Source organism: Oculina patagonica, chromosome 3 (assembly GCF_052425735.1).
Source record: "Oculina patagonica isolate OP01 chromosome 3, crgOcupat, whole genome shotgun sequence".
Classification (NCBI taxonomy): Eukaryota; Metazoa; Cnidaria; class Anthozoa; order Scleractinia; family Oculinidae; genus Oculina; species Oculina patagonica.
The window spans coordinates 18,433,807-18,455,217 of NC_135760.1; the positions used below are offsets into that span (position 1 = coordinate 18,433,807).

At 37.6% G+C, this 21,411-nt stretch overlaps 1 protein-coding gene across 3 annotated transcripts; it reads right to left on the reverse strand.

Annotated features, from left to right (window-relative positions):
- Positions 1 to 5,468: 5,468 nt before the first annotated feature.
- LOC144647014 (protein ABHD15-like) lies at positions 5,469 to 15,629 on the reverse strand. Of its 3 annotated transcripts, none has more exons than XM_078506757.1 (2): positions 15,412 to 15,629; positions 5,469 to 7,533 (listed from the first exon to the last, which is right to left on the reverse strand). In XM_078506757.1, the coding sequence occupies exon 2, from the start codon at positions 7,458 to 7,460 to the stop codon at positions 6,189 to 6,191; it is 1,272 nt and encodes a 423-aa protein (XP_078362883.1). In that variant the 5' UTR covers positions 7,461 to 7,533; positions 15,412 to 15,629; the 3' UTR covers positions 5,469 to 6,188. The 3 variants fall into 3 exon arrangements, with proteins under 3 accessions (XP_078362883.1, XP_078362881.1, XP_078362882.1); XM_078506755.1 differs by lacking the exon at positions 15,412 to 15,629 and adding an exon at positions 12,446 to 12,636; XM_078506756.1 differs by lacking the exon at positions 15,412 to 15,629 and adding an exon at positions 8,272 to 8,369.
- Between the last annotated feature and the right edge of the window lie 5,782 nt (positions 15,630 to 21,411).

Sequence of the window (21,411 nt, forward strand, 5' to 3'; positions counted from 1 at the left end):
GATGAATAGATTCAAGAAATTTTACGTGCGTCAAGAATAAAATCTGGGCAAAACGAGTATTCGATTTATTTCGTTTGTCTTTATTCCCGAGGCTATACGTGGTTTTTACACGAATCAATATGGCGAGGAATTCAGATAATACGTCGTAGGCTTATTTTTGCTCAAAAGGATACGTGAAGGGCTTATTTTCTAGTTGGCGTATTTATGGAGGAGCTTTATATTTTCGGGACGAATTATTTTGCGTCGCAGTAAAAGAGTACCGCATAGTAAAACTCACTAACAAGAACAACATAAAACACGAAATTCTATGAGCATACGAAAAGATGCAAAATACAAAACAAAATGCTCTACAGTCTTTAGGGATTACAATAATCGAAAGAAATTTTATTGTTGTTTTTAGACCTAAATCTACAGTTACGCCCATGAGCCTTATACAAGACAAAAGGAATTTTATGGCCAATGATTTGGGGGATTATTTTTAAGGAGACTTGGAAAGCCCTTTTGTGCCGCAGGGCACCAAAAGCATTGACTTATTGAGTTTGACGTATAAAAGTATGACAAAGTTCCGAAAATAATTCTTGGACTGTTGTCAAACGGCTTTGCGTTGGAGTTATTCGTTGAGGTTCCGCAGTTTTTTCCCTTGCCGTTGGGTTTGGGTTTGACTTTCTGGCGAAGTGTTTATTTTGGCCGGCTCGTGTGTTGCGGTACAGAAGCCACTGTACACCAACATGGCCGACTTCATACAAAGTTTTCGTATTTGCGAAAAATATTCGTTTTAGAATTTTGCTTAGTACTTTTATGGCAACTACTGTAAACTCTTTACTCGTGGTTATTTTAAACCACACATAGGGTTAACGAGCATTAAACGAGAAGAAATCTTTGAATATTCTTAACTGTATGCAAGTAAAACAGCCAGTTTGGAGAGGTGGGTGGGGGAGGGGGGGGGCTTGATGTATGAAAAGAAAACATACCCACACAAAGAGCTCCTGCTCATGCTCGTGCATTTACTTTTGTAGGCCCTGTTACCTGAGCGACTGTTTGTTGAATTCACTTTGTGAGGCTTGTCTTACCCCCTAGCTAGACAAATAGATTTAATTGTCCGGCGCTGCTGGCATTGTATACGTAGGCTTGGCTAGGTGAGGCGAGATTATTTTCGAAAAGCTTAAAATCGGACATATATGTTATAATCGGAGTAAATAAAGGTATCAAAAATAGAAAACACATGGTCTTTTTTTAAAGCGGGCTTTTCCTTAGACTTAAATGCACGCCGATTCAGTCAACTTTCGATGGAACAAGGGCACGTTTCTTTACTGAACAGTCCTTATGAATATATGTTTATTGAGCAAACAACAAATGTTTACTAGAAAACCAATTTTAAAGAACACTTTTAAATCACCTTGAAGGCTAGCTGTCAAGGTTTCGAGAAACCTTCGACACTGCTTGAAAGATCGATGTTTAGTCAAGATGAGCAATTTTTTGCGACGACAAAAGGGAACTTAAAAATAATAGTGTTGTGTGCCAGCTTAGGTAGAAGAAACACAAGAATAAAATTAAAACAACGAGGGTTGAAACTGGAGAAAATATTGAGAAAGATCATTGAAGATGCGACGGATCTGTGATGTAGACCTAGACGATCTATTCCTGACAATAATTTTGTCTTTTGGTACAAACCCAATTTCAACTGATTGAGATGAAAGCTGACTTTGAGGTGGTCTATCGTACATTCGTCACCCGCTATTCAAATGGCAACAGGAAGGTTACCTAATACGTTAAGCTGTTGTAATCTAGGAAAGCACATTATAGAAAACAAAATTAACTCTTTGTTCTCTTTTTGTAGGTCACATTTTACGTCAAGTCCATTTCTGATCCCCTGTTTTGGTGCACACAGCGGTCAAACGCAGCGCGCGTACGGAGTTCCTGTGTAATTCCCGCCAAACTTTACCGTACAAAGTCTTAAATTTTCCGAAAACTTTCGCTTTAAAGCCAAAAGTTAACGCCGTCTGGAAAGTTAAGGTTTATACGCCGCTTATGGATTGGAAATTTGATAATTTATCTCCACTGAGTGTCCCAGCTTGAAATGTTCTTTCACCGTACTATTTCTTTAACAATTTCCTACAAAAGTTTGCACACTTTCGAGACAAAATCTCAGAAAAGTTCGAGGCGCCGAAAACCGGAGGTGACGTCATTTTTGCGTTTGACCGCTGTGAAGTTTTGGTGCGGGTAAAAAAGGCTCAACATCTTGGCCAGCGTACACGATTCTTTCTTAGTGCACAAAAGCGCATATTTTCGCCTTTTCCCCCAGAATACGAGAAGAAGGCGTAGATATAGGTCTTTCATTATAATGGCTGAAACGATGCCTTGTAACTCTCCGACATTAACTACGATTATTGTTTTATTTAAAAAAATCCTAGATAAACATTGTTTTCTTGCCCTGTTTAAATTTGGAAAAAAGTGTGGACATCGTGGATAGTAATATTGACATTGGGTTTTGTCGTAAATTGTAAGAATCGGCTTCGTCGCCTGCAATAGCGTACCTATTGTAAAATTACTTTAATTTCAATAACACTGTCAGTATAATTTGTAATAAACGGAGCCTTCGCAAACTTTAATAACACATGCACTATTATATTTTGCGATAATTCTTTAAATAATAATACGAAATTACCCAGTAGATTCTTGTTTAATTATCCACATTTGTCACTGCAGTTCCCCTTTCAAGTACTCGACGAAACATTTTAAATTACCGTGAGGAAAATGCAAGGAAAATTAAAGCAAATCCCTTAAAATTTTGGTCAGTTAAGTCTTTTGCCTAGTATACCTACTTGTGCTTGCATTTGTTAAATAATTCAACTTGTAAGTTTTACGAAATTTAGTGTTTTTGTCTACCCGAAAAAAAACACAGAACAACACAACTTTACGTTATGTTTACAGTAAGTGAAATCAAGCTTTACGCTACCTTGTTAAGTTGGTTACTTGTCTGGCTGGCTAACTTGCTGGTTGGCTGACTCTTATGGTTAGATGGTCTGTTGTGATTCTTGATGTTCAGTTCTCCAGACACTTACAATGGTTGGCCTATTTTCACGGAGTAAGTGTTGAATGGCCCAAGAGATTATTATGATAACACTAATATTATAACATTTGCGTGCCGTTTTACAGGTCATTACAAACACAACGATGTGTTATTACAATTTACGACATCTCGGATTATTGAAATTTGCGAAGATACGTTATTACAAAATGTGTCAAGCAAATTACAATTGACGACAGGTGTAGCAAAACGCGACAGCTGTTATTTAAATTACGACAGAAACTGTGATGTTATTACAATTCTTGACACGTGTAGACACACAGGAACAGATACAAGTTGCCTACTAACTCCCTTACCCCCACCCAGACAATTTGAATTAAACCCCTATGGAAGACCCATCTGGGCGTGGCTCAAGCTTTTGTTGACACCAAAAGATACCGTTTTTCCTACCTGATTGATGCGGACCGCCAACACAGTATGATGGCGTTTTTTATTTCTCCACTCACTTTAATATAGGCATTCTGTCTTGAACACCCCAAACGAGGCGAGAAGAGAATTCCCGTGCCTTTCATAAGGAAATCCTCCACCGCCCCCTCCGCCCCCTCCACGTGTTTCCAACAGTAATTTCTCGCAGATGATATTCATACAAGCACAAAAATGCCTTTTTGAACAATAAACATAGTTAAAAGGAAAGGATCGAACATTGCAAACTATGCATGGATGAATGACCATCAAATTGATTTAAAAAATGCAAGAGTCATCGACAAAGGAGACTATCGCGTGCGAAAAACTCTTGAGTCATGGCACACTGCCATGACAACTGAAGCGGACAACAATGCTAGGTCATTACCTCCACAATATTCTATTCTTTTAAAATAGTTCTCTTTTATTATCAAATTCTCACTATTTTTCTTGTTACCTTTTTACGCATTTTTATTCTGTAATTTTTTTACACATTTTTACCCTATATATTTATTCATTCGCGCCATTTTTATCATTCGTTAAAGGCTGCAGTTTGGCAGCCGAAAGCTTATATTTTAACAAATTTTTAACCAGAGAACGTTTCAAAAACATTTTACTTTATAGTTTTTGCCGTCAAGAAACGGAAAAGGTTCTGCTTGGCGTCTTTTTTCTCATCTGTGTTATATATAAAACGCTAACCGGGAATCTCTGCCGGCACTTTGAAGGGAAAAGCGCACTTTGGACAAGGTTGTGCCGGGATTACTATTTTTTAATTGATCTTTGTACTCTGTGCAAAAAGCAACGTCGAGGGTGTGGATGACGGAAGGAATTCCTTGCCCATTTACCTTCCTTACTTAACTGCCGACCGGTTAGCTCAGTGGTAGAGCGCCGGACTGTCGTGCAGGAGGTCTCGGGTTCGACTCCCAGACCGGACCAACACTCATGGTCTTAAAATAACTGAGGAGAATGTGCTGCCTTTGTAATTAAATCTGCAAATGGTTTGAAATTCTAGTCTTCTCGGATAAGGACGATAAACCGTAGGCCGTCTCCTGCATCTTCAGTGTTATAATAGCAGGGGACGTTAAAGAACCCACACACTTTGCAAAGGTGGGTCGTTTTGTTTTTTTTTTGGGGGGGGGGGAGATAAAGGGGGGGCGCCAGGCCCCATGGCCGGCCATATAGATTTGAATTGTAAAGCGCATTGATCATGAGCTTTGTAAATGCGCTATATAAGCACCCATATCATCATATGATTACTAAGGTCTGCTCTTCAAAGTACAACTAGAGCAACAAGCTTAGCCCTATACTTCGCAACTGAGACAGATAGAAAGAACTCTTGTTGAAATCAAAAGTGTTCAATTCATAGAGTTGAATTTTCTTGATATAACTGAGGCTAGTCGTTTGAATATATTACACTATCGAACCATACAAAGAAATTCTTGGGAGTGTTTTCAATATTGAGCAATGTTTTTAAATATGCCCGCCTGTATCCATTTTGCACGGTCAAGGTTACTAAATTTGCAATTGGAACTAAACATACTGGCGTTTTAGCACAATTGACCAAGTGTGAGTAGTTTAATTACGAGAACCAAAACTTCTGTATCAGCTCCGCAACCATGCACAACGCGCACGAGCAATGCGTAAGGCCTGGAGACGAGGCTACAACTCACTAAACGATCGAAATATGGTCAGCGTGTCCGCTTTGCTTTTCATTTCATTTACTAACTAATGTATAAATTATGCTCTTTATCTTTGAAAAGGCTTTGGCTTAAACGAAGGATCAACGCTCGGAACGCCCTCAGCTTTTCAACTTCAAGTCACATAAGTTTTTTTTAGAAATGTTTGCGTCTGTCGCCCTTTAACTCAAAGTAATCGGATGGTAAAGATTTTTCGATTACAACTGTCATGAAAAAAGAGAAATCTACAGAATATTGCTCTGATTCTCAAAAAATACTTTAAAAAGTGGAGAGAATTGATATTTTCAAGCAGTGGATTTATTAAGAGCACAAACGAAGGACCAGTTTGAGGGACGTTAATTAACTGAACCAGTGATTACATCTGTCAAAAACTTTGTCAATGTCTCATTACACGAGAATGTCGTCTTTATGAATGCAAATTAAACAAAAAGTAATCTACCTTCAAACATGCCAGTTTTGAATGAGCTTTCCATTAGAATGATATTTTGCATTGACTCTCGTCTTATTGAAGCCCCCCTTCAAATAAGTGCTGCGGCCAACAAGAGTGATTGTTAAATGGAGAGGTAATTGTCTTTTACCATTAAACCTATTTTAGGACGCTATTTCCCACCGCAAGTATATTAATTACTCTACTCTAAGGTAAATAAGTCGTTTGAATATCAATGATGGCCAAATCGTGCGTAATGGATCAAACATTGCAGACAGAAAAAAATGGTAACCTTCCAAAATAAATGATCACACCCTTAACCATCGTATCTCATATTTTTTGTCGAGATTTAGATTAAGATCTCTACAGGCATAAGGTTTTCAATGGACAGCCGATTGGCACAGTAAATAATTTAAAACCTAATCCAGCCTCAAAATTCTATAATCTCTCTGTTTGTATAAACGCAATGTCCTTTTATTAATTACTGCTGCATCCAACAAGAATGTTTTGAGATGCATGCCATTAAGCTCTGACCACGATAAAAAAAAAAAAACAGAGCCAAAGATATTACTCGTTACGTCGTGTAACTTCGATTTCTTGTGCCATTAAATTCTGGAAAGAAATTGAGATGATTTTCCTCGGGATGTTTCGGTACACCCTGATGAAATACTGTCTCTAGGTAATCGCAAGCAAGTTTGTTCGCCCAAGAGGAGGGGATGCCATTCTCTAGAAATCCACAGTGCCCTCCTTTTTCTGTAGTCACAAGAAATAAATTGGACGACGTTTTGAAAAGACTAAACGGGATAGTGTCTTTGGTGCAAATGGGGTCATCAAGCGCGCTCACGCAAAGTACTGGGATAGTAATGTTTGTAACGTTCCGCATGGGGTCATTGTATCGCCAGTATTCTTCCAATGAATTGTACTGATTTAGTTTCACATGAACACGTTCATCCAGTTCTTTTATGTTTGAACTTTGCAGCGCAAGATTGTAATTAATCACGTTTCCTAAGCACGGGTGCTGGCGTAAGATAGATTTAAGTTTTACCGTCCAAAGCCAGTTATACGGCTCGGGTGTGAATTTAAACAGCCCTTCGGCATCGTAACAGGGCGAGACGCAAACCGCCGCATTCAGTTGCGTTGCGCTGCCGGCTTCTCCCAAATACGACATCAGAAGCCCTGAACCTGTAGAAAATCCGATGGCAAAGATTTCCGAATAGGGATACATATGGCGGATAAATTGTATAGCTTCGTCCAAGTCACGTGCATCTCCAAAGCTTTGCAAGCGGTAAGTTGATAAAGAGGTCCCTCCATGCCCACGCCGGTTGAAAACTACCGGGCGAAAGTTTCGCGTCAAAACTTCTGTACACACGGCTGTCATGTCCGTAGCCGCGCCGGTTAAATCCGGGATAAGCACCATCACTGGACTCATTTTGGTCAGAGCTTTGTCATCCACTACAACCCAATCCAAGGCAACCACTCCTTTGTCGGCCATTTGTAAATATTCGCGATTGAATTCCAGTTCTTCCTGCCACCAAGAGCAGATCCAAGGCAGTAGTGTCTGAATGTGGCAGTTTCCCGCCCAGAATGTGGGCTTGTATTCTTCGTTCAAGCGCTTGCAGCCCTTTTTTATAACCACGCTGATCCGCGACTTTTTGTAGTACAAGCAAGGCTTGAATTCCTGCTTGGTCTGGAAATATCGAACGCAGAGTAAAGTTACGACAACTATAAATACCAGTAATACCGCAGGCAGACACATTGTTAGGCAGAAACCGGCCAATAAGATGGCGCTTTCCAGCCACAATCCGGTGTAGCAGAAACGCGGAAAAATTGAAACCAGGATTTTCATTCAAAGCTCGCAGCAACGTCGTTCAAGATACTTCAAAACATCTGGAAATGTATACATTTGTAGCGGGAACGATCTGTCAATACAAAGTAATCAAATTGACGTTAGTACGATCCAGTGTCGCTTGAGGAGCTAATAATCAACAACTATGGAAATTTTGGAAGTTCTGGAAACTTCTACGATTGCCGTTCGTTCTCATGCAATATGGGACAGGAATAATTTGTGTCTCGACGCCTTTGCAATGCAACATCCTTTCTCTGCGCAAGTCTAAGGTGAAAATATGAAAATATTGATTTAAAAACTTGAGGTCAAACAAAAAGAGTCAAGAAATAAAATAAACCGAGTGAATGATATTGCCTTGACTAGATAAGCTGCCGTGATTTTTTAGACATTTTAGGGTTTTACCGCCTATCCCTGGTTTATACAGTGTGGGTTGCTATAAAGACATAACTATTAGCTGCTTTTTATGGTTAGTTTTGTTTGTAGCCGATAATAGAAACATCCATTAGTTAACTGTCAACACAGTCGAGGCAACCGGCTCCATGGTCGCTTTATATTCATAGCTTTTGAAGCTTCTTTCTTAAACGCCATGAAACTAAAAGTCAAAACGAGTTTGCTACTCTCGCTTCCAAAAATATAATAGAGTCTTGCCGGGAACCAACTCATTCCAAGACTATGCAATCTACGTTGCAAAACAGCTTTTTGTTCTATCGGGTTCAGTTGTCAAATATTCACCGGTTGTTATGTTTTAAAAGAAAATCGGGACTATCAATCTTAGAAGTGGTATAGATAAAAATGTGGCTGAATTAAGTACCTTAAAATGTAGGAAACGGTATTTCCTTGAATCGAGCAAGAGATCAAGCGATTTTGTTGGCGCACGGCTCAGTCGCCCCTTTCGAGATGCCTAGATCTGTTTAATATGCAAAACCGAAAGTATGTACTTAATATAGACAAAAAGTGACGTGATTATATCAAGGAGCTTACAAGACATGTTTGTATTAGGAGACAGAAAGTACTCGTATTATTCTACCGTGTTTATTCACCAGTGTCCGCTTGGACAGGACATTTCAGTGCGCTCGGCCGGCTGCCCAATCATAGCCTTTGCCAGTAAAAGAAAAATCATTTGCAAAGGAAAGGACCGGATATCTGCTGACGCAATTAACAGGGCTGTCAGGAAAATTATGCAAGTCATCTTGACTATCCGAGAACAGCCTCGCATGCAATTGGAAAAAATTCTTGCTAACGTTAATGTTGAGTTTTTTCGGTTTGTCTGGACCGAACAAAATAGCAAGTTTTGATGCGTTTTTCGGAATTGCTACGTTAATTCGTTCAATTTCCCTTCGCTTTCTGTGTCATGCGGTATGTTATTTTTTCTTCCAAACCGAAATTGGCATAAATAACCTTCAGCCATTTCCAATTAAGAAAACTATTTTGATTATGAATGCAAAGAGCTTTCATTTAAGGTACAAAATCAAATATCACTTACTTCAAAACTACATTCTTCCTTTTGCATATTTTTTCCAGATGTGGGTTTTAAAATAATTTTACTGAAATCGCACATCCTTTATAACTTTACTGCCCCGAGTTACAATGAATATAGATACTTTTGCCAGAACAACCGTGAGTGAACATGCTTACTGACTTCATTTTGAGGAAAACGCAGAAATAACCTCCAGCTAAATCAGACCAAAATACATGTTGATGAAAACTATTTTTGATTACAATAAACATTGTACCATAACCGCCAATGTTTGTGCTTTCTTAAATATAAATAATACTAGTTCAAGTTGAAGGTAATGTTTCACAATTAATGTCGAATTAAATGATTTCCTAATAGCTTTCAAAACACGACAATTCGGAACTAGGAAAATGATTTGTCTCGGGGTTTCCTGTTCCATTAAAACGTTTGGCGATAAAGGCATAATTGTTGTCATCAAGCAGCAAAAAAAGTTTTGATTGCTATGAACTGCAACTCACTAAGAGCGGGTTTTCTGAGAAATGACCAATTTAATTTAGAATCGAAAAAAAAAAACGAAAAAGAACAGAAACAAAGTTATACCAGTGAAAATCTCGTGCACAGAATCAATTCTTGTCCCCAAAACTACTTGACTCGGTACCAGCACAAATCACATGTTGAAACGCGCTGCTGGTTAAAAGAATTGAGGGCTCTGGAGACTAGAAAAATAGGATATGAGTTATCTGCGCGATTGTTCAGGCGTCACGCAAGCGGAGGTGGTTTATCTTGACCATTTTAAATGTTCAAGCAAGCAACCGTCTACAATATCCTACCGGTATACGTTGGATCATGATGAATTTAAAAGCAAAGACCGATACAACGTAGAATGATTAAATTTGTTATGTACTATATTTCGGCTGGCCAAACCAGCCTTCTTCAGGTACAATGGAGTTTACATTGGCTGTGTTTAAGTTTATGTGTGGTGATTATGGTATCTTACGAAATACCGCAAATATCTTACGAACTGCGGACGGGTTTCAGAGGAGTTCGAGCCTTCGAGTGACAATAATCTAGTTCCTAGCTAAGAAACGAAACTTAGTTTCTTCGGCCCGAAATGAAAATGGTACCTCCAATGTTACTACACTAAATGTCCAATGTAAGTACAGAGTGCTACTAGCCAAGAACTATTTAGTATAATGAAAGCGTTTCCCCGGGGGATATTCTTAGCTTCACCTGAAATATATTGAGTACCTCGACCCCGATAATTTTTTCGACAATTGTTTTTTTTATCAATTTCACTCAGTGTAACGCTACGATAGGCTCTCATTTAAATAATAATCGAAAATTAAAGTTTGTACCAAAATTGTTTTGACCAGGGCGGAAAAATGATGCAATGGGAGACACGTTTTTAACCAGTTTAACCTGATTGTGGTCACGTGCTTCGACATAAAAAGTGCGCAAATAGTCCGGCGTCGCTTGGCAACAAAAGTAATCTGGCGCAGCCTATCCCCTCCCCACCCCCCCCCCCCACCACCGTTACCCACCCCACCCTCAACAAATTAGTGGTGTTTACGACCCTGATTATTTATTTAGGGCAATTCAAAGAAAGTGGAAGTCAAATAACCGAAAGAAAGTGCTAAGAAGTTGGTGACAAAACCGAACTCTTTTGAAGCATTCTGCCGATTTCGCCTTTCTTATCGTACGGCGGCGTACAAATTTAAAAAAGAAAAAAAAAATTATAAGTTTTGTAATAAAATCGACAAGGCTTCTCGTATAGTTTTTTACATTAATTAACAAAGGACAAGAAAGACTCATTATTTTCGGCGACTGTAAATAGCGGAGCCGTACTTTGAAGAAAACAAAAATGGTTTAAATTACCCTAAAAGCTTAATGTGTCAGCTTGAATGATAAATATGCTAATACAATATCTTGGAATAAAAACAAACATTACGTTCATTTAAAACCATCCTCCAATCCTGCGGATTACAATAATTGCATAAAAAAGCAGAAATTACTTCGGGGGGCGTGTGAATCTGAAATAACTAAAACAAAATATAAACCGTGTGTTTTTTATTTTCTCGGTTAGATTCTTGGCGTGAAACGACAGCTGAGATCTCCGCAATCATTTCTGACACAATTAAAATACGGTGCCAAAAAAATTGCGAACGCACAGCATCCGAAAGAAAAATTACTTTTCAAATGCAAATTTTTCCTTTCTTCGCAAACACCTACAACGTCGAACGAGTGATGGCCTTAAACTAGTAAATTTCCAAACAATAATATGTTTTTGTCAGAAACAATTCTTTATCGTAAATAGCTCTTTGTTAGAAATGGAGATAAAGTTCATTTAATAGTTGTTTTAAAGATAGGGCGCTGTTTTGTGTGTGTGTCCGTGTGGATAGAAAAATCACCTGTCAGATTTTACAGACGAGAGCGATATCTTTGGAATCGCGGCGAAAAAAGACCAAGAGCGAAGATAACACAAATGATGTCCTTACACGCGCGCGTGTCCAGATTTTATCTTCTATTTCGAAATTTTAAATTTGCGTGAAGGTTTGGCCAAATTTTAGCTAGGACGCGGGTTGTTTGTCAAATTTTCGCCTGGATTTTTTTAAATCGAAAAGACGTCTACTTTGAAAGCAATTTCCATCATTGTATGTACACCTGCTTGGCAAAAAATATCCCACAAGGCGCATTCACCAAAGCTCGCAGCGTAAATTACAATATTCATTTTGAAGCACATAATTCGCCTATACAGACAACTTGAGCAAAAAAATAGACTATATCGTCTGTTTACCGATTGTAAAACAAGCAGAATCTAAAAGCTGTGTTTGATCGACGTTCGTCTTTAAACATAATCCCTGTGTTAACTTATAAAGGCCACCAGATTTAAATTTCAAAATGAGTTTTCGGCATATATTATCGCGCGCTTTTTTTCGCAGCTCGTGTGTTTAGCTCTCTTGCTCAGCACGGGAAATAATTGAGCGCCAGACCGGTCATTTACTGCCCCCATCAAGTGAAATCTTAAAATTAACAAACAGGCCTTCCACAAGTCAAAACCAAGCAATTAAAGAATTATTCTGTAGATTAACCATGCTATACATTGATATATATATTGATTCTTTTCTGCTGAAGTCCTTCTGCCGTTTGTCTGGGGACTAGCGAACTTGGCAGGCCCGTGCGAAAACCAAATCCACTATTTGCAATATTATGGCCATTTTATGCCAAAAGTGTAGAAAAAGAAACAACCGATTTATCTGGCTTAAATCATTCGCTCGATTGAGACTCGAAGTAATATTCAATTCATCCTTAAACCGACGATCCCCTACCTGCTATAGAAGTGTAATAAATTACAATCGTTTCAAGCTTTTTCACTTTCGTTTCTTATAACTATAGCTTAGGGATATCGCTCGAAGATGGTCTTTTTTCGAAGCAGTATACCATATTAAGTTTACTTGGAGAAAATAAATTCAAGATGAAGTGACAACTCGTTTTGCTTTCAGTGAAGGAAAGCTTATAAAATTATGCTTACCTTAAGTTCTGAATTTGGAGATTGTTTAGCTTACAAACCACAAGAAAACGATGGTTGTGGTCGATGTTACGAAGTACCATGAAATAACGGGAATTTAACGTTTTCCGTGAGTTTTAGGCTCGTTGGAGCGACGTCGAATTAAACGGACCCTATTTCCAACTTACTTGAAAGCGTCTACCAACATCATTATGCCAATATGCAAATATATAATAACTGGATGGTTCCGTCGATATGAGTAACGGGCAAAGGACGCAAATTTGTCAACAATGCGGCCTTCTCTAGCCAATAGGACCACTGTTTTGTCTGTTTTTGTCCAGTTGTCGTTGTTTTGCGTCCGTCAGCCTACGCAGCCTTGCCGATCGCTTTGTGAAATGTAAATAAACAAAAAAAGGCGCACGTGCTCCGAATTTCCGCGCTGGCCAATTGCGCGTGCAGCGATTCTTTAAACAAACCGGTAAATCTCCAGACGTATTGTATTTATTGATTTCTATTCTTCAGACGAGCAAATATTGCGACATATTTTGTGAGATTGTATGTACTTAGCTAACGTACTGGGATCCGTTTTTGATTTTTTACTTGAAACTGAATCCCATTCCTAAACTCGAAATAGTAACTCTTCTAAGCGATTGCGGTACAATTCTTTGCACGTTCGTTGAGAGAATTTACCGGCACATCAAGAAATGTCCCCTTTTAGTTGATGGTTTTCTTTAGTTCCTTCACCTGTGTGACTGACAATGAAAGACAGTTCATAAATGCTTCCTTTTCGTTCGGCTTGTCTGGCAAATTTATTGCTACATAACGGCGCAAGAAATTCACTATTGGTGAAACTCTGGCGTCATTCGCAATATTTTTGTTGCAGTAAACCTTAATTAGAAGAAGTAAACTGATCAAGTCCAGCTAGTTTCTTAATAAATGCGAAGATAATGACGGGTAAAACTGTTACAGTAATAACTAATTCAATTAAGGCGTTAATATTGTACATTGTAACAATTCAAATTATTCAACTTGCCTCGGAATTTAGTTTCGAGAGATTGAAGGCGAACGTAATGATACTTCTTAGTCTAAAATTTGCAATAACAGTAAATGATTCTTAACACAAAAAACAGTAGATACATAGAAAATAGAGTAAGCGCATCGGCCAAGATGTTGGTAGGTAATAAAGATGTCGCTATGGCGACATTCTGACGTGGCAACCTTCGGGGTATACACGTGCTGATTCTGATTGGATATTGAGAATCAAAAACTTTTCATGCAGCTCTATGAGAACTGCATGAGGGGAGAGGGAGAGACTATATGAGAATATGAAAGATGACATCTTGTAATAGTTTCAGTTTATAAGGAACGTTTGTCTGGCTCTGGCTTCTGGCTCTGATGCAGTATAAAATCACTAAGAGCCATTTATTCGGTAGGCTTTACAATAGTCCGAGCTGTTTGCTATCATATATAGTTATTTACTGCACTTATCCTTTCAATTCATACTCTTTCTAGGGAAGTATCCCATTTACACTTGTGTACACCATTCACATACCACGCTGTTAAAATCGTAAGCAAAACTTATCCACGTTTCTACAAAAATAATACCAACTGAAAAGTACAATTCATTACACGCAATCACAACTTGGTCTGTTTAAAGACACATTTACTATAGCTTGGGGCTCACTAACAGGCGATCATGCCCTCCTTCCCTACACGCCTGATTGCAGGTTAGGGACTCACTTGAATTTCCTACTAGGGACTAATTTCTCACGCATGCAATGTCACACTTCTAATCCATGCAACGTCATTTCAATGGCAAACAAATTAAAAACAACAACAAAACAAGAAAAAGAACATTTTTTTCCGACCGTAAATTTGCATTCGGGGAAGTTATCTTGCACATACAATAGACCTCGATCGCTTTTAAATATAACTCTTATCTCTTAACTCTGTGATGTCACTGACTTTCGAAAACTTCGCGTTTACACTAAGACTACCAGCCTCCGTTTTCTATGAGCGAACGAAGCCCAGCCTCGTTTACTATTGCTCATAGAAAACGAGGGCGAGTGTCTGGATGACACTCTAATTAAGGACTGCAATCCAAAAACTTCAATTTTATATATTTTTTAGCCGAAGTTAAAGTAATTTTCCTTTTTATGAGTAACGGGCGTTATATCTTGTTCAATCAGAGAATAGACTTTAATGGGAGAACCAATCAGATTCCCAGTAGAACACGTTGACGTATCTAAACAGAAAATAGCGGCCTCGTAAAATAAGACTTAACAATCAACATTACTTATCTCAGCGGCGATATAAAAGGGACTGTGTCAGTCATGGCTGAGTTAAGTTTATTTTATTACGTTTTGCCAAATACTCGCTATGAAACTTAATGTTTGCAAAGAAATAAATACCATGGATCTATATGACAAAACCATAGCTTCATTACAACCAAATGTGTCTCCCAGGAGTTAAAATTTAAAGTTACAAGCAAACGAGATTAACTTTGAAAACTGTTCAGTCCAACAACATTTCAAAAACCTAAATCGCAATCCGTTTCAGTCTTCATCACTTTTGACCATCCGTACCTTCTTTTATTTTGGTTTGCTATAGAAATTTTCCTTCACTGTTTTAAGAGGTTATTTTTATATTTCAACGTATTTGATGGTCATTTCCCATGCCTAAATTTAGCTAAAATCCTTGACACAGTTCCTTTAACAATTAACATCACTCATCTCGGCGGCGATGTTAAAAGTGTTCCGAAACAAGAGGAAATGTAAATTTGCATAAAAGTAGTTACTTCCTAACGGGAAATCGAGCGAATATAACCGAATATCGCCGCCTTGACGTCAAACAAACACGTTCTCAGAGTTCGACCCTTTGTTCCCTTATCAAATCATCTTCGAATGTTTATAAAAATCCCAGACGGCTAAAATGAGTTATTTTGGCATTGCTGAAATTAATGTGCATTTATATGCCTTTATCGTAGTTACCTGAGCTGTGATGTTGACCGCTGCTTACGTATCTCTACCCAGAGGCGATATATCCAGCTCGGAAGATGAGGAGAAATAACATGAATCAGATTTAGCACGTCAATATAAGTGGGAACACCTTACGCTTGCTCCATACCAGTGCTCAGAAGTTTTGCTATAGTAGAAACTAACGATGAATCTTCTGTTACAACGAGCAAAGCCACTGTAGGGATTTTAGGTATCCTGAAAATATATTACTGGTCGTATCGTGTTCGCGTGTCTAGCGACAATCCGGTAATATTGAATGACCACAACTTTTTGAGACCGTCAATCTATTTAACAAATGTCGGTTTGGGTTTTACCCAATAAGATTCTCAATATTACGAATTCAAGCGCTTTTCCGAAAGGAAAACATCCTCAATAGTCTCTGCTATTTTATTAGTTATTAGTTTTACCAACTGGGCCTTATATTAAATGCCTGAGGTTAAACCGAGTTATCTCCTTCCCAGCGGGTCGGCACCTTATATCGATTATTGATATGGATTTTTTTTGGGCTCTATCCCCGCAGGGTCTCTCTTCCCCCGCTTGGTATCCCCTTAGGGGGCGGGGTGAAGAAACTTGTGATATGCAACTAAAAATAGCCTAGGTTTTTTTAACGGCAAAATAAAGTGTTTAGATGTTAATGATTTTATTACGCTTCAACTCGATGTTTATTTGCGTTTGGACATCAATCTACCCTGCATAGCAGGCGTCTGTGTTTTTTAGCGCATTTAAAAGAGCGTGCGATCGCAAAAAGGCCGCGCAAGGAAAAATCGATTTTTTTTTTCTCGCGTGGCCCCATCGCTCTTTTCGCGTTTCCCATACACGCGCTCGAAACTACGGCGCCTGCAGGCTAACATCAATCTGGTCATGTAGACTGAGACGCTTATGTCCAACACTCAGTACTATTGGCAAGAATGCTTTAAATAGAAGGATGGCCTGGCTATAAGTATGGCCTTTAAATGTTGAAATTCAGCTGAATGAGTTTGATAAATTTGTAAATTTAGAGATGAAATAAAAAGAGAAAAGGAGGAATAAAAGAATATTAATAGCGAGAACTGTGCTGTTTCTGTGAAAAACCGAAAATAACGACCACCACCCCCGAAAGTAACGTCAAAAATTAGGGCCGCTAATAAATCCCAAAAAGTAGAGAGCACACCGCTTTTCCCATGGTTAAAGGTCCAAAATTTGGGTATAATAACGGTTAAAATGGTCAAAATTTGGGTATGATAACCATGGTTAAAATGGTCAAAATTTGGATATGATAACCATGGTTTAAATGGCCAAAATTTGGATATGGTAACCATGGTTAAAATGGTCAAAATTTGGATATGGTAACCATGGTTAAAATGGTCAAAATTTGGGTATAATAACCATGGTTAAAATGGTCAAAATTGGGGTATAATAACCATGGTTAAATATACCTAAAATAATGAAGATGAAGTGTTCAACATGACACGAGCATGGGACAAAGAAAAATTCTGAGTTCCCGACGGGAATCGAACCTAATAATAATAACCATGGTTAAAATGGCCAAAATGTGGGTATGATAACCATGGTTAAAATGGCCAAAATTTGGGTATAATAACCATGGTTAAAATGGCCAAAATTTGGGTATAATAACCATGGTTAAATATACCTAAAATAATGAAGATGAAGTGTTCAACATGACACGAGCATGGGACAAAGAAAAATTCTGAGTTCCCGACGGGAATCGAACCTATGGCCTCCCAGATACCGGTTTGGCGCTCTAACCAACTTTTTTCTTTGTCCCATGCTCGTGTCATGTTGAACACTTCATCTTCATTATTTATTACCGAGCTGAAAATTTACCATCTTTATTATTTACTATACCTAAAATTCAGTTAAAAGGTAACGTTAATAAGAGAAACGAGGGTCGATGATTGAGCATGCATGATTACACGTGTGATCTTTTGATGCTGCTGATGTCCGCTTAGCATAAAGTAAATAGTATTTTCTCAAGGTGATCAAGCGAGTTACTATAATTAGAGTATGACCGGAATAATCTTTTACAACAAATGCAACTTTCAGTATTACGAGTGCGAGATAAGTTGACCGAAAGATTACTTTTTGTAGCAAACTAAATCAAGCTAAGAAAAAGCTATTTGTTATGGTTAATTTTTTATTGCTCGTGTTGGTAGATAAAATACAAGTGGCATTGTGTTTGCCATTTCGTGACTGTAAAAGACATTACGAGCTTAAAGTTGTACCCATGTTTTCTCGTTTTTGCCACCATGACATTTTTCATAATAAAAGCTCGTAGTAAAATCACACCATTAAAATGACGCGCGTGCTCGAAGACCTACTCTTACTTCCTTTCTAATAAATTTCATGTTAAAGGAGCTATGTCGCAGGATTTCCGCAGATTTTTGGTCTAAACTGTTCTACAATTAGTGGAAGGCAACTCCCATAAAAAACGTTATCTTTGAACATCTAAAGGAAGATATAACTTTAGTTTGCGGATAGAAATCATGCAACGGCTATACATATTGATTTTTTGAAGTCGTGCGGAAAAAACTTGAAAAAGTAAGCCTTACTTTTTCAAGTTGCAATCCGTTTCCATACCGAGCCATCCGCAGCCAAAGATGCTCGTAAACAGTTTCAGTGCTATTAATAAAAATGGATTATTATTTTTAGGTTTCTTGCGACACAAATATAAATTTTGGCTGTTCAAAAATCTGGTAAAATCCGTGACATAGTTCCTTTAAAAGCGGCACCTTTTTAAGCATAATTAATTAATCAGAACAGTCGTTCACTTTTAGTTAATTTATTTCAAAAATTGCAGCTAATCTACAAGGTGATTTCATGCAAATATGGTGATATTGTTTCTGTCAACGATTTAACCCTTCCTTTTAACTCCGATTAAACTTTAGACAGAGCAAACAAAGAAATTAAGTAAAACTTTAAACCCTGACAAGGAAATGTGTATTGACTACACCACGCTGGTAATTAATTTTTTATCTTTTATAGATTTATAAATTAAAAAGGTCTCATTTATTACAATACGCTAGCTAATAAATTCTTGATTTTTTTCTGGCCTTTTTTTAGAAACGTTCCGTGACGGATCTGTTACATGGCAATAAATACATGTGTCGTTTTGCTCAACGCGTGAGAGAAAAACTTTGTTAGATACGGATTTAAAGGATTATATGTCCAAAATGTCACATCTAAGCCGATTATATTATATATAGAACATAAGTTGTGAAAAAGGCTTTTCTTAATTCTTTGAAAGCTTACATATAATGCATGTATTAGGCTATGAGTGTGTTTCAGAATTTTCCCGCCAAGAAAAGACGCAGTAACAAAGTATTCACCTATTGGTCAATTTTTGTAAAGTCCAATTATGATTGGTCAGAAATTTATGCCTGCGCAGTAAGACGATAGAGACAAACCTCTGTATTGGCTTACTGTCTGCGTTGAAAAAACAAATGCACCTTCAGGCCAATATATTAAAAGACAACTAACACAAATCCTTTACTACAAAACGATATTGGCTTCGCTAATATAATGCGGGATAAAATGGACTAAAAGTGTATTATTTGAGGGCAGTCAGAACATGACATTAACGAAGACTTTTTCGGTGGATCTTTAAAATTTTGTCTGGGTTTGTTCGGAGTTAAAAGAAAGACAAAATAACCTGTTTTACAATAAAAGATAGCTGTTAGTTACGATTTTTAACAATATTATTTCCTTTTTCCTCGTTAGCAAAAAATGATTCAGTAAAATTGGTTTCGTGTTATTGAAGTAAACAAAACGCAGTCACGGCTAAGTTCAGGGAAAATATAATTCCCTTGTATGGGCTATATATTAAGCTACTGACAAACACAGTTAAGAAATAATATGTGTTTTATACTTTACCTTTTTGACGGCCCTTCAGTCAGAAATAGTAAACGCTTTTGTCGTCAGGATAAAATCAATTTTTTACGGAAGATATTTTTCCTGCTGCGAAACGCTCTGCGTATTTTTCTGGCTGCTTGCATGAACCCATATGTTCGCGATTTACGACCAAGCATTCACAATGGATTTCAAATGACGCGTCTTTGCATTAAATGTATTAAATATGAGTCCAAATTTGAATATTCAAGTGGTTTAAAACCTGCTGGGCACGGCTTAAATGTCTTTTTTGCATGCGGCGATAAATCAAACGAGTTTATGAATCGAAAATTTGCGTCATGGAGGCAAATTGACACAATAGATCAACAAAAGAAACATAAAATTTTAAACTGATTTGTATTGTTAAAAATATTGCTGACGCAGGCCCATTGTTAGAAACTTAAGAAACACAGATGTTTAAATATTGGACAGTTTAAGAATACATATATTTTTTAAAGTCCAGACATTTTTCACGCAAAGCAAATGCTCGTCATATGCATAATTTTCCGAAGAGAAAAAAAAAATGTGTTACGCTATGAAGCTTATTCTTAAAACGTTTCATTCTGATCAATTACGTGCGATTTCAAGATTTTTTATTTCATTTTTTGCAAGAACTTCTAGCAAAAGTGCGTTTTAAGAATTGTTCAGTGGTAATTGGATATTTTTTTATAGCAGTTTATTGCATATGGTGACGAGAAATTGGTTGTGGCGAGGAAAAAGGGTTTCCCTTGTCAAAAACCAGCCTAATTGGCAACATATAACAGGCGTTTTGTCACGTTTTCCCTCGTTATGTGTTTACAAGTGAGATTAGTATATTCTGGTTTTTAGCTTAGGAGCCAAATGTCTTCCTAGTTAATAATATCGGAGGTTAAGAGGTACCGTTTTTTTCTTTTTTTAATCCTAATTCGTTCATTTTCAAAACTGATCAGTCACGAAAACTTTCATAACAGCAACAGCTAGCTGTTGACTGTAAATTTGAGAATGTTTTTGCCACTGTCGCAGAATAAGAGGCTGCTTACAAGATCAACTAAGTTTTTTCTTCTGTGATGTGCAATTATTTGATTATGTGGTACAGACAAACATGTCACTTTTTGTGTGTTCAATTAGCTTTGTCTGTGTTTAAAATAGTGTTGCGGTCTAGCAAGACGTTACAAACATGTTTAAACGAGAAGCGACTGATCTCGACTGGGTCTCATGAATATTAAACTAAATACAAAATGATTTTTAGTCACCTGGACAGAATGCAGGTAATCTCTCTTGTCTTATTTTAGCAATTGCTGCCTTAACCGCGCACACAAAAGCATGCCGTACCCTGTTTTAAGTGTTTTAATTTTATCGTTGCTGCCTCCTTAAAAACAACAGTTACAATACAGCGCAGACATACATTCATACATAATTCACAAGCATGCTCACTTCCTCTGATTAAAAGGACTATGTCACGGAGTTTACCAGATTTTTGAACAGCCAAAATTTATAGTTGTGTCGCAGGAAACCTAAAAATTATAGTCCATTTTTATTAAAAATTGTGATATGAGAGCACTGAAACTGTTAACGAGCATCTTTGGCTGCGGATGGCTCGGATGGAAACGGATTAATTTTTCAAGTTGTTTCCGCGCGTCTTTAAAAAATCGATATTTATAGCTGTAGCTTGATTTCTATCCGCAAGCTAAGGTCATATCTTCCATTAGATGTTCAAAGATTATGCTTTTTATGGTTTTAGTTGCCTACCACTAATTTCAGAACAATTAAGACAAAAAAATCAACACTTCAATATAAACGAAATTCCCTGAAATAAAAAGAAAAGCTACCTGAGACGTTTGACCGCGGTGAATCTGAAGTTACGGGTACTATGCTCCGAGCAGCATTATGAACAGGAATGAGCGAGTGATAGGTGATGATTGATCCCCTTTCGGTTTCCGTGAATTTAATATCTGATAAAAGTATTTTAATACTCGTTGCAGATTTTTCGGATAGCCTCTAGCAAAAAAGTCGTGATTTCAATTTTGTTATATTTCTCAGCGACCTATTGATCCATCACGGAAGCTCATTACTCTTGTCCATCGATCCAAAATCCAGCGATCCATTGTT